Genomic DNA, 14527 nt, shown 5'->3' with positions numbered 1-14527 from the left:
TTAAATGCATAAGGCTTATTCAATTCAGAATGTAGTTCTAGATGGTGGGTTCATTTCTTCCCTGCTTTGTCCTGCTTTCTGGTGGTTTCATGTTATATCAGATGGGCTAAACTAAAGGAAAGACAGCAAAGTAGTTGAACTAACACTGATTGTCATTTCAGAGGCCTCTTGAAAAATTTCCTCTGACATTAGCTAAATCAAGCCTGCTTTTATTAATCTTTTCCTGCCCGTTTGGTAATAAGAAGTGATTGTGTTGGAAAATGATGCTTTTAGCATTTATATAACAGTGTGGTTTTCATTGCATATAATCTTTGTCCATTAAATGTTAGGGGTATAATCTTTACTTCTGTGTTGTGTCTAAATGAACTGCAGTCTCAGAAGCAAGGTGGTTCAAGGTCAGAATGTTTCTGAAATTTTACTATATGCAGGAAACACACTATCCTAAAAAGAAATTCATAGTTTCATAGTAGTTAGGGGTCAGAATATACCTGAATAGATCATCTAGTCTAACCCCCTGCCACTGGTTGGAGCACACGCTGGGATCACATGACCCCAGACAGGTGTTCATCCAACCTCTTTTTGAATTTACCCAAGGTAGGAACAAGGAACACTTCCCTAGGAAGTTGGTTCCAGATCCTAGCTTCCCTGACAGTGAAATAGTGCCTCCTAATCTCTAACCTGAACCTATTCTCCAGCAGCTTCTGGCCATTGTTCCTTATCACCCCAGGTGGTGCTGGGGGAAATAGGACCCTTCCTATTTGCTGCTGATCTCCCCTAACGGGTTTGTAGGCAGCCACCAAATCCCCCCCTCAGCTTCTGCTTGTTGAAGCTGAACAGGTTCAGGTGCCTCAGCCTTTCCTCATAGGGCCTGCCCTGTTGCCCTCCAACCAAGTGGGTAGCCCTTCTCTGAACCTTCTCAAGGCAGGCCACATCCTTCTTAAAGTGCGGTGCCCAGAACTGGACGCAGTACTCCAATTGAGGCTGGACCAATGTCGTGTAGAGGGGGAGTATCACCTCTCTGGACTGGCTCTCTGGCATTGGCGGCTCATGTTCATCTTGGAGTCAGTAATGACTCCAAGATCCATTTTTGCTTCTGTGCTCACAAGGGGGAAGCTCCCCAGCTTGTATGTATGCTGTGGATTCCTTCTCCCCAGGTTTAGCACCCTGCATTTATCTATTGAATCCCATCCTATTACCATCTGCCCACTTCTGTAGTCTAAGTCTAATTGTAGCCTCTCTCCCTTCGAGCGTGCCTACCTCTCCCCACATCTTGGTGTCATCGGTAAACTTGGACAATGTGTTTTCCACCCCCTCGTTCAAGTCGCTGAAGAAGATGTTGAACAGTGTAGGCCCCAGGACCGAGCCCTGGGGGACCCCACTGTTCACATCCCACCAGGTTGAGTATGACCCATCCACCACCACTCTCTGGGTGCACCCCATCAGCCAATTTTTGACCCAATCCTTTAATATGTTTCACATAATCATCAAGAAAGGAATGATTTCAAGCCAAAGTATTTTAAAAGACATTATTTTGGAGAGGCCTCATTTTTTTTTTTTCCCTAAATAATGGTCAAGAAATACTGCAAGAGCCAATGGCTTGATAAACTTGTTCTGCAGAATTTTAAATGTACAGTATGAGAAATAAATAATGAAACAGCTGTCTTGCAATGTGTCAATATTTACATTACTATATAAGTGGGAAACTCATCAAAAAACAATTCAGTGGGAAATCTAGTTAATAAAGTTTTTTTTTTTTAATTTTTGGCCTATAAATACTTCTAATAATCCAAGATCTCTGATGTTTAATTCTCTTAATATAATGCAGGGTGTTTTTATGCTCTTGTGAAACTTTTTTCTTGGATGGAAGTAGAACATAAACTCCTTATCCCTCCTAAAGTTTTCAGAACCTGTGATATGCTGTGCTTTTCTTTTATGTGAGTTTTTTTTATTTGTTTTTTCTCCTTCGATTTTTTTTTTTTTCATATACACTGCAGTATTAATTTCTTTGGTGTGGAGGTTTAATGGAGAGTTATTGGTTAAGAAGATCTATGAGATTTATTGTACCACTGATTATCTGTTAACTAGTTGCATGCATTTAATGCAAAACACTAAACATTTTCCCTTTAAACTCTCATTCCAGTGTATCAGAAGTGCATGATATCATTTCAGTTGGTTGTGATTTTTGAGAAGCAGATTTCATGCTGTAATTTATGTAGGAGTGAAGCCATTTTTTTTGAGATGACAGGAAAATTTCTATGCAAGTTGTTGAAAACCTGTGGAAAGAGGAGGAAATAAGTCAGATATCTAATAAATATCAGATATCCTACAAAGAATGTAAACCAGTTTAGAAACTATCAATGAACTAAGCCCACCAGGGGACAGAGGGACTACTGCCACTGCTGGCCCACTGACCAACCCTTGCAAAGCCAGCAGACCAAAGCACTTAAGGGAACCAACCCCTGCCCCAGCCCTGGAATGAGCTGTAGGCAACACTAGGGCCCCCGAAGGGACACTTGTGTGCCTATACACAAATGCCAAGAGCTTGGGGAACAAACAGGAGGAACTTGTCCTCCTGCTAAATGCAAATAACTATGATGTCATAGGAATAATGGAGACCTGGTGGGACTCTACCCATTACTGGGCCACAGGTATAGATGGCTATACCCTGTACAGGAGGGATCGAGTGGACAAAAGGAGCAGGGGTGTAGCTCTCTATGTCAAGGAAAGCTAAGCATCCCTCCAAGCCGACATTGGCACCCATGCTGGATGAATTGAGACCCTCTGGGTTAAAATCCATGGGGAACACGGCACAGGGGATACTATGGTGGGTGTCTACTATAGACCCCCTACCCAGGGTCAAGACCTTGACCAGGAGTTTGCCAAGGAATTGGCTGAGGCCGCACGCTCCTGGTTTATGATTGTCATGGGAGACATTAGCTACCCAAACATCTCGTGGGAGGAGCACTCAACCAAATCCGAGCAGTCACAAAGCTTTCTCTCGTGCATGGATGACCTCTATTTGATGCAGGAAGTCTATGGGACGATGAGAGGTAAAGTGCTGCTCGACCTGGTACTGGCAATTGGGGATGACCTAATCAGTGACCTATCAATCGAAGGGAAGCTGGGTGACAGTGACCACGAGCTGATCACCTTCACCATCCGCTGTGAAGCTGGCAACTCAGTCAGTAATACAGAAGTCCTCGACTTCAGGAAAGCTGACTGACAAACTAAGGGGGCTTGTCAGTGAGCCCCTAAAGGGCCACAACCCAAAGAGGAGGGGAGTTCAAGATGAGTGGTTGTTCCTCAAGGGAGCAATCCTGGATGCGCAAGCAAAGTCTATTCTGTCTTGGAGGAAAGGCAGCAAAAGGGCACAGCAGCTCTCTTGGCCCTCCAGGGAACTGGCAGACCTCCTGCATCTTAAAAGACAGACCTACGAAGGATGGAGGACTGGATCCACCACCAAGGAGGAATACTCTGCTCTGGTCCAGACCAGCAGAGAGCAAACCAGGAAAGCCAAGGCTGCGATGGAACTCCAGGTAGCTACAAATATCAAGGACAATAAAAAGTCCTTTTTTAGATATGTAGGGAGCCGGAGGAGAAGCATGGCAACATTGGACCCCTGCTAAACCAGATGGGGCAACTGACAACCGATGCCCAGGAAAAAGCAAACTTGCTTAATAGGTACTTTGCGTCATTTTTTCACCAGTCGCATGGGACCCCCCTGCCCACTGTGGGTCAGGGAGGCCCAGGTGAGGGAGATGCCTTACCCTCCATCAAAGCTGACCTCATGAAGGAACGCCTTGAGAGGCTGGATACCTTCAAGTCAGCCGGCCCTGATGGTTTACACCCAAGGGTACTCAGGGAGCTGTCAAGCATTGTAGCTGGCACGGATTTTTGAGAACTCCTGGTGGTCTGGTGAAGTGCCTGAAGATTGGAAGTCCAATGTGGTGCCTATCTTCAAAAAAGGGAGGAAAGTGGATCCGGCAAACTACAGGCCCATCAGCCTGACCTCTATCCTGGGGAAGGTCTTGGAAAAGATTATCAAGGAGGCCATCCTTAACAGACTATCTGATGGCAACATCCTGAGGGATACCCAGCACAGGTTTGTTGCGAGTAGGTCTTGCTTGACCAATCTCATTTCCTTTTATGACCAGGTGACCTATGACCTGGACAAGGGGGAAGAGATTGATGTCATATATCTTGACTTTAAAAAAGCCTTTGATCTGGTATCTCATGATCACCTCTTGGCAAAACTGGCTAACTGCGGCCTTGACCAAACCATGATCTGCTGGCGGGGGAATTGGCTCTGTGGTAGGACCCAGAGGGTGGTGGTTGACAGAAGTCAATCGTTGTGGTGCACTGTGACCAGTGGGGTCCCTCAAGGCTCTGTCTTAGGGCCTATACTTTTTAACATCTTCATCAATGATGTAGTCATTGGTGTCAGAAGTGGACTGGCCAAGTTTTCCGACAACACCAAACTCTGGGGTAAAGCATCCACACCTGAGGACAGGAGGGTGATCCAGGCAGATCTTGATAGACTCATGAAATGGGCGGATGAGAACCTGATGGTATTTAACACCAAAAAATGCAAGGTTCTCCACCTTGGGAGGAAAAACCTGCAAACCTGCAGCATCCTTATAGGCTCGGCAGTGCTACACTGGTTAGCACTACAGATGAAAGGGACGGGGGGTGGGGCAGTCATGATTAACCACAAGATGAACATGAGCCTTCAATGTGATGCTGTGGCTAGTAAAGCGAGCAAAACGCTGGCTTGCATCCACAGATGTTTCTCAAGCAGATCCCAGGACGTCATTCGCCCGTTGTACTTGGCCTTGGTGAAACTGCAGCTGGAGTACTGCATCCAGTTTTGGGCTCCACAATTCAAAAAGGATGTGGAGAAGCTTGAGAGAGTGCAGAGGAGAACCACACGCATGATCAGAGGTCAGGAAAACAGACCTTATGATGAGAGGCTAAGAGCCATGGGACTCTTCAGCCTAGAAAAGTGCAGGCTCAGGGGCGATCTGGTGTTCACCAGGATCTCGGGGAATGTGTGTTCACCAGAGCACCCCGAGAGATGACAAGATGAAATGGCCACAAACTCCGCCGAGACCGATTGAGGCTGGACATAAGGAAGAATTTCTTTACTGTCCGAGCCCCCAAGGTTTGGAATAGACTGCTGCTGGAGGTGGCTCAAGCACCCACTTTGAACTCCTTCAAGGTTCATTTGGATGTTTATCTTGCTGGGATCCTATGATCCCTGCTGACTTCCTGCTCCTGGGGTAGGGGGCTGGACTCGATCCTTCAGGGTCCCTTCCAGCCCGAATATCTATGAAATCTATGAAATGCGGACCCTCAGAAAGCTCACAAGATGCTCAGTTTAATATATCATCTTCTGTAAATAACATGCTATTGAATTAATGGAACAGTACTGATTTTCATCAATTGAGGGTCTAGCTTAGCATGTATTAAATGAACTGGAATGAATCCTCTGCTCTTGTCAAAGATTTGCACATAAGGAAAGGGTAAGGCCGAGATGTCGATAAACTACATTTTGTGTCCCCCTTGTCTTATACTGTACTGTTACACTCATTTGCAGTGTAAGTTGAAGCAGCTAATGACAGCTGTCAGTAGGCTGAAGGAGCATAATATACCATATGGTGATCAAGGCAGCACTGAAAACCCAAATCTTTCTCCCCGCACTAAAGTGATCCTCATACTCTCTTGATGGACTAACCAGAGGACTGGTTGCCAGTGTGACTCCAGTATTTTAAAAAGGGCTCTAGAGGGGACTCGGGGAACAACAGACCAGTGAGCCTAACTTCTGTTCCTGGAAAACTGGTAGAAACAATTAAAAAAACAAAAATTGTTCAATACATGGATGAACATGACTTGGTGAGGAGGAATCAACATTGCTTTGTCAAAGAGAAATCGTGCCTCACCAAGCTATTATAGTTCTTTGAGGGTGTCAATACGAAAATGGATCATGGTGATCCAGTTGACATAGTATACCTGGACTTCCAAAAACCCTTTGACAAGGAGCACCATCAGAAGATCTTTACTAAATTATGTAGTCACATGGAACATCCACTTGTGGATTAGAAATTGGCTTAAAGATAGAAAGCAAAGAGTGAGTATAAACGGTGAGTTTTCAGGATGGAAACGAGTAAGCAGTGGGGTGCCCCAGGTTTCTGTGTTGGGATGAGTGCTATTTTAACATATTCATAAATGATCTGGAAAAGGGGGTGAGCAGTGAGGTGGCCAAATTTGCTGATGACACAAAATTATTCAAAGTGGTGAAGACCTAGGCAGACTGTAAGGAACTGCAGAAGGATCTGACACAATTGAGCTAATGGGCAACTAAATGTCAGATGAATTCAGCGCACATAAGTGTAAAGTGATACACCTGGGTAAAAATAATCCAAAGTATACCTACATTATCATAGGCTCTACATTAGCTGTTACGACACAGGAAAGAGATCTGGGAATCATGTTGGACAGTTAGCTGAAAACGTCAGTTCCGTGCTCAGCAGCCATCAAAAAGGCAGACAGAATGTTAGGGTTTATTAGAAGAGAATTGTAAACAAAATGCAAAGTAACATTATGCTCTTTATAAATCCATAGTGTGTCCATACCTTGAATACTGTGCCTAGTTTTGGTCCCCACACCTCAGAATGAATGTAGAAGGAAGTGCTTTTTCATTCAATGTATAATTAACGAGTGGAACTCATTGCCACTAGATGTGGAAGCTGACAGTTTAGCCAGATTTAAAAAGGGATTAGACAGATTCTTGGAGGAGAGGGGCATCAGTAGCTATTGAGCATGGGAGATGGGAACTTCCTAGAACCTGAATGCTGGAGGCTGAAAGTGAGAGAGGAACAGGGGTGAAAAAGCTCAGGTCATACCCAGTTCACTGTCCCTTTCAGCATCAACTCTCTGCCACTGTGTGACATAGGATGCTGGGCTAGATGAACCTATGCTCTGACCCAGTAAATGGCAATTCTTATGTTCTTAATTAGGAGACAGAACTGGAGGCCAGAGTATATAAGAAAAGTTGAAGAATGTATGTATAAGATACATGACCTCACATTATCAGGGCCTGTTGAAATTGAGCCTAGAGTACTTAAGGAACTAATTGAAGTAATGTCTCAATCATAGGCTGTGTCCCCACAAATGCTGGAGGCTGAAAGTGAGAGAGGAACAGGGGTGAAAAAGCTCAGGTCATACCCAGTTCACTGTCCCTTTCAGCATCAACTCTCTGCCACTGTGTGACATAGGATGCTGGGCTAGATGAACCTATGCTCTGACCCAGTAAATGGCAATTCTTATGTTCTTAATTAGGAGACAGAACTGGAGGCCAGAGTATATAAGAAAAGTTGAAGAATGTATGTATAAGATACATGACCTCACATTATCAGGGCCTGTTGAAATTGAGCCTAGAGTACTTAAGGAACTAATTGAAGTAATGTCTCAATCATAGGCTGTGTCCCCACAAGTGGGAATGTGTGCTCTGCAGCACCTCAAAGGCTTTTGAGGCACCATAGAATGCACATGGCACATGTGAATTGGTTTGCCACTCTGCATATTTGCAGCTCAGAGGCAAAATTAGATACTGGGGAATCCTGCTATCTTTATAATAAAAAAAACCCCCAACAACAACAACAAAAAAAAACCATGGAGAAGAAAAAAGTGGCACAGTATACTCCCAAAACTAGAGCCTGCCTGGCCAGAGCTGTGCTCCGGCTGCTGGTCAAGCTCCGCGTACTCGGATTGCTGCCACTGCAGCCCCAGGAGGCCCGTAAGACTCCAGGTAAGGCTGCCGGGGCCAGCCCAGGTGCTGGCTCCAGCCTCCCTTACCCAACACGGGGCAATTTGCTGCATCCCAGAACATGCGTGTGGAGGTGTTCCCTGGGAACAATGAGCAACAGCACATTTGAAATAGATACCATGTTTGTGCTGCTGCTCATTGTCCCCAGGGAAACACATATGCGTGCTCTTGGGGATGTGTGCATAAGGGACTATTTTTGAGAACCTGTGGTGGAGTACAGGGGAGATCCAATTCACTGAAAAGCCAAAAATAATGTCAATCTTTAAAAAACGGTAAAAGGAGGACCCCCAAATAATTAGAAAGAAATCAACCTCACCTTGAACCCAAGAGAGATTTTTGGATCAAATCATTTAGTAATCAATTGGCATTCGGAAGATTCAAAAATATAAAAAGCTAATGTGTAAGTTGAGACCTGATCACATAAAATCAATTGGATTTTATTCTTTGACAGGGTAACTTTTCTACTTGATTAGGGGAAGGAGCAGGTGAGATGCATTTTGTCTTCAGTAAAGGTTTTGATGCTGTCCCACGTAACAATTTCATAAGCAAGCTAAGTGCTTTCTAGATATAATCACTGTTAGCTCTGTATACAGCTAGTTGAAAATTCGCTTTCAAGGAGTTTCAATGGTTTGCTGTCAAACTGATATGGGTATTCAAGTGAATCCTGCCAAAGGTCTGTCCCAACCTCTGTTCTATTCAGTGTTTTCATTAAGCACTTGGAAAATTAAAAAAAAAATGCAGATGACACCAATATAGAGGGCATTGCAAACACTTTATAATGCAAGATCAGAATCCAAAAGGGCTTGACAAATTGGAAAGGTGGTCTGAAATCAGTAAGATCACATTCAGTAAAGTTCAAAGTAGATCACTAACTAAATTTGACTCGACAAGGTGGTGCTGTCCAAAAAAGGGAAAATATCATTGTAAGATGTATCAATCAGAGTGCTTTATGTAATAGATTGGAAATAGCTGTTTTACTCTGCTTGGCACTGCTGAAGCCTTAGCTGGGATACTACATCCACTTGTGGCCACTATACTTTAAGAAGGATTATAGACAAATGGAAGTGAGCATAGGAGAGCGAGAATAAGAAGAAATTTTGAATGCGTGACCTGAAGAAAGGTTGAACAAACCCACTTCCTTCAATCTAAAGAAGAGAAGACTGAAGGGGGATGCAAGTCATGCAGCACATATTAGGGTTTTAGGAAGCATGTGGTGTTCTGTAATTATTCTCTATGGCTACTGTGGGAGATAATGATTCTATAGGTACCACCTGTACCAATGGTGCAATGCAGAACAACAAAAATGGCCCAATACATATTATGCATGATAAAATTAGACATGTCTAAACTCAGAAGTTTTAGAATGATTTTCAAGTAGTTAAATAGTTTCTGTTCTCTTACATTACTGTAGAATGTAGACCTAGTGCAATGCTGAAATGGGGAGGGAGGAAGAAACTTGAAATTTAAGTTAGGTCTATCATGACACAGAAGATACAGATCCCCTGTTTTTATGTTGGCAATGGTGTCGTATTTCATTCCATTCAGGACTAGTGATCAACTAGAGAGGCATCACCAAGACCTTCATTAACCCATCTAGAAAAACTAGAGAAAAAAGGCTGGACCCAAATGTAAAGCTGCCTCAAAAATATTGTTAGCTTCATTTTGGTTTTAAGTAACTTTCAATTGCAGCTAAGCTTTTGTGTTCATGGCCAGTAGTTTTGACAGTCAAAATTGTGCTTTTATGTGCAAAATACCAAACCGTAACAAGCAAAATGGCAGAAAATTTTCACTGAAGTAGAACTTTTGAAAGATCAAAATTATATGGCTTTTTTTAAGACTAAAAATAGTAAAACAAGTTTTTCTTAAAGGCTTTATGCTTTGTGGAAAGAATCCAGAAAGAAGCTACTTTATGTATTTATAACTGCTATTGTCTTCCTCTTAGAGAAGTAGAATAGTGCTACCTCTAGTACACTGAAATGCTAAATTATATGTAATTACAGGTAACATTAAACTAGTATTTATAATTAAGAAAAAACAGATCGGATTGAAATTTTGAGACTAATTTGTAAGTCATGATCTTTAAAGCAAATGCTTATATTTTAAGGTGAAACGTACATTACATTTCACACAAGGGTATATGTATCTGAGTCATTGTAATTAGTTTCTGCTTAAAATTTGAGAAGGGTACTACACTTGCGTTTTGTGTGTAGTAGTGTTATATGATTTCATATTTCCTCTCTGATTTATCTCACTTCATATACATTTATGTGTTCTTTTCATGGAATTTGCTTCAAAATGAGTTCCCGATCTTTAGAAATTATCTCTTGTTCTTAGTAAATGAAAACATGCTGTTCAATAATTTGTGTCCAGCTGGCTAAAGACTTAAACAGGAAAAGGACACAAGAAGATCCTGTGGTAGGTATAAGATAAACATGCTCTTGTTTATGCTTTGCTGATACTCTGATTGTTTAGAAGTTTGAATACATTTCTTATACTAGCTTTGGGCTGTTCTTCAGAAAAACCAAACAATCAGCCTAGTCTAGATGATGGCTTTGATCTTTGTTTTCATATTTGTTGTAAGAGGCTAAAAGTCTGGCAGTTAGTTGCGTTTCATGCTTTGTCAGCTCGTACCCCCTCAACACATGTTATCCACAGATGGTTTGGAGGGGGAAGAAAAAAAGAAAAGGCAGAGTGCCTAGAGTTTGACATCTCCGATAAATTCCCAGGAGATTGTTTTAGAAATGTCAGCATATTTGTGGCTGTTCTTGCAGGTGCTTAAACATTACTCATGGCCTTTCACCTAGCATAATTAGCTTTCTTTTTATTTCACACTGTTTACCATTTCTTCTCCTAACCTTTTTGTTTTTACAGAGTGCTCTTGAAGGAAAACTTAGCAAGTTGCTCAAACACCTGCTTGCCATGAGGCAAACACTGAGCTTCATGCTTGCCCCAGGACAGGAGTCCTGTGAGAGAGCTCGTTACATCTTACCAACTGCTGTTTATGCTAGGTTGATGACTCATGTGACTAGATGTCATCAATGTCTGGAGGAATGCTGCAACGATTTGCTTATTTTGACACTTATTGTACCATCTGCACCTTGGGTGAGTTATAATCCCAGACTTTGTACATTTTAAAACAGGTTAAAAAGTGCTACTTTGCAAGGTTTTATAGCACTCTTTCTTGTTTTGAAAACCTTTCTCTGGTCTAAATCATGCATATGAAATCCATGGAGTGTTTATTACTTTCATGTGTGTACATCCTGCATGTTTCTGAGTGGGAGACGGATGTGTTTCTGTGCATTTCAGATAATCAAGTTAACCAAAGTTTGATTGTAATTTAAATTCTTTATCAACATAAAATACTATATAATCATTTTTCCAGATGTGTTGAACTATACAAAAGTAATTCTGTTGATGGAGAATGCCTACATTTGTTTAGCAAAGGAAGGTGAAATAAAGAAAGGATCATTGTGGGAAAGTCTGTGATTAACAGAATGAAATATGAGCTTTTTTTTCTGAGCCCCACACAGATTTAGTGTTCTATGGCAATTTTGGTCAGTCATCTATATAAAAAAAAATTGTGGATTAAGACTAATTCCTAGTAAGCAGTTGTTCACATCATGAGTACTGATGATTGGCACTCTTTTTGGGGAATCTTAGAGGACAAGATTTGAATGTGCCCTGAATATCAACTTTCATTCAGACGAGAGAGGTGTAAAAATTTCACAGGCCATAGCTGCAGACTTCACACTTGGAGGTTGAATGGTATGCTTTTGGTCAGTCTGTTTTTCCATGAGCGTTGTATGGCTGGGCTGCAGGCTTCTAAATAAGCAAGATAAGACAGATCTACCTTTCTGCATCTTGATGTATGATTTCCATGCATGGCTGGAATTTTTGGTCTTTGATCAGCAGTGGTATTTGAAGTCCTTGGGTAATTAATGTCCTCCCCCCTCCTCCCCCGCCTTTTTTTATAAGCAAGGAAGTGGATGTGAATAGTGAGGCTCATTTTATAGTCAGTTGCCAGGAAAGCACTTGAGCAGGTTAAACAAACATTTTAGAGGGAGTTCAGAGATGAGAGAAGCTTTCTTTCTAGATGCATTTTTGTGCTCAGTACTGTGGTGGCCAGCAATGGATCAGTGGCTATGACCTGCAACGAGTGTAATCCATTTGCTTTTCTGCTTGAACTCAGAAGGGTTTTCTTGTATACTAAGTGTACATTGGTGGAAGTAATGGAGGAAAAGATTATTGGCTTAGAAGAATGTTTGCAAGTACTACAGAACTTCAGCGATACTGAGAAGTTTGGGCATTCAGATCAAAGAAGCATCAGCACTCTAGATTCAAAGAAGAAAGGAAAAGATCACCACAGAACCAGGGAAAAAATTAGAGATGACATCTATATGGCACTTTGGAAACACCAGATGCAAAAGGTGTCACTCTCTATTGAGGCAGACAAAGATGTATAGGCTTTGACTTCCACTGAAAAACAGGATTAGGAGTAATTCTACATAGAAGTTTATAACTGTTGTCATGTCGGAAACATGACATCTTTTTAATGTTACTCGCATCTCTCTGATTTGTGTGATTGGAATGAGTGATATTAACTTAGAAGCACAGGGCTCCTATACACGTGCAGGGAGGCTGCTCTGATGTGCTGTAATTACAGTGCATTGAAGCAGATTTGATCAATTGAGTCTGCTGGAGCATGGTAATTACTGCCTCCAGAAGACTCCAGCGTCATGTGTATCAGGGTCCCAGCACTGAAAAATGGTGGTGGGTTGCTTTAAACTAAAGCTGGTTCTCTGAGCATTAGTTCAAAGGGTCCTGCCACCATGTTTCAGTGCGGGGATGCTGATGCATGTGACAGTCCGGGCACTTAATTAGCTTGGCTCTTGGAGCTGTGCTAATTAAAGTGTCCCCCACCCACCTCCTGGAGCAAGTCTTTACACACCCATAGGCTTTCCTACTGGATACAGCAAACATTTCTCTCTCTTTTTTCCCATAAGATAAAGCTCCAGTTTCTAGCACTGCAAAAGATGGTTGGGGGGCAGGAAAAGGGGGGAAAGACTGTGAAGTCCTGCTATTTACAAAAGAGAGGGCATTATTGATATTTAGCTGAATCTTGCCAAATGTCAGGGAAAATGGAATGGACTTATTCTCCACCTTTTTTTTTTTTTCATTAAAAAAATTTGCAGTTTGAAGCCATTGAAGGGTTTTGCTAAGGTAGAACAATATTTGAGGAAGACAAGTTAGAAAAATAATTAGGTCTATGTTATCACTGCTATGGAGCACAAAATTATTCCTTGTCTTTGTGGCCCAGTTCAAAGTTAAAAAGATACCTAAACTACGGTGAGAAGCCCAAGTAATAGCTCTATTGAAGTCAGGGAAGGGTGCCTCTGGCCCAGACAACTTTTGGGTGGTGACACTTCTGTGCCATCTTTATAAGCTTTATAAACACCTTATTCTCAGTCACCTTTCACCTCATATTGAACAACACCTAATTCCAGAACAAGCTGGATTTAGATTAGGCACGTTCTGCACTGGCCAAATACTAATCAGCATCCAGCATAAAGATGATGGATTTGAGAAAAGGATGATAGCAGGTGTCATGTTTATAGGCTTTTTCAGCAGCATGTGACACAGTCAGTCAAAAAAACCTGCTTGCCAAAGTCTGCGATATGACACACAACTACCACCTAATTCAGCTCATCTGATCTGTTTCAGAAAATAGATGTTTTTATGTAGAACTGTGAAAGAAATGGAGATGCTGGAGGGGACAACAAAACGGCTTCCCACAAGGTAACATGTTGGCACCAATCCTTTTTAACATGCATACCAATGACCATATGGAGTAATACGAGGAGCTTCATATATGCTGATGATCTATGCATCATGTCGCAAGAGAAGGACTTCACCATTGTCAAGAACAGACTAACATGCACTGAGTAACCTCTCATAGTTTCATAGTTGGTAGGGTCAGAAGGGACCTGAGCAGATCATCAAGTCCGACCCCCTGCCATGGCAGGAAAAAGTACTGGGGGCAAACGACCCCAGCAAGGTGTTCATCTAACCTCCTCTTAAAGACCCCTAGGGTAGGAGCCAGCATCACTTCGCTTGGAAGTTGGTTCCAGTTCCTAGCCTCCCTGACCGTGAAGTAGCGCCTCCTGATGTCTAGTCTGACTCTACCCTCTGCCAGCTTATGACCGTTATTTCTTGTCACTCCTGGTAGTGCTCAGGGGAACAGGGACTCTCCCCATGCCTGCTGGTCCCCCATGACTAGTTTGTAATAGGACACTAGATCCCCCCTCAGCCTTCTTGTGGAGGCTGAACAGGTTCAGGTCCCTTAGCCTCTCCTCATAGGGCCTGCCATGCTGACCCCTGATCATGCGGGTGGCCCTCCTCTGGCCCCTCTCTATGTTGCCCACATCCCTCCTGAAGTGCAACGCCCAGACCTGGACACTACTCCAACTGCGGCCTGACCAGTGCCACATAGAGGGGGAGGATCACCTCCTTGGACCTGCTTGAGATGCATCTGTGGATGCATGACAAGGTACAGTTGGCCTTCCTGACCACGTCCCCACACTATCAACCCATGTTCATTTTGGTATCAATAATGACTCCAAGATCCTTTTCTGCCTCTGCACTGATGAGAAGGGAGTTCCGTAGCCTGTAGGTATGCTGCTGGTTCTTCCTCCCCAGGTGCAG

The 14527-nt window shown here is 42.7% G+C and overlaps 1 protein-coding gene across 1 annotated transcript in view; it reads left to right on the top strand.

Moving 5' to 3' along the window:
• LOC102380392 overlaps window positions 1–14527 on the top strand; it is a 150046-nt gene that overhangs the window by 56717 nt on the left and 78802 nt on the right. The window contains 1 exon segment of the mRNA XM_025199104.1: window positions 10697–10927. Coding sequence (XP_025054889.1) covers window positions 10697–10927 — 231 coding nt within the window.

The sequence above is a fragment of the Alligator sinensis genome, unplaced genomic scaffold (genome assembly GCF_000455745.1).
Source record: "Alligator sinensis unplaced genomic scaffold, ASM45574v1 scaffold223_1, whole genome shotgun sequence".
NCBI classification, from domain to species: Eukaryota; Metazoa; Chordata; order Crocodylia; family Alligatoridae; genus Alligator; species Alligator sinensis.
Note: the sequence above shows the minus strand (reverse complement) of the source record. Positions and strands in the feature narration are given on the sequence as shown.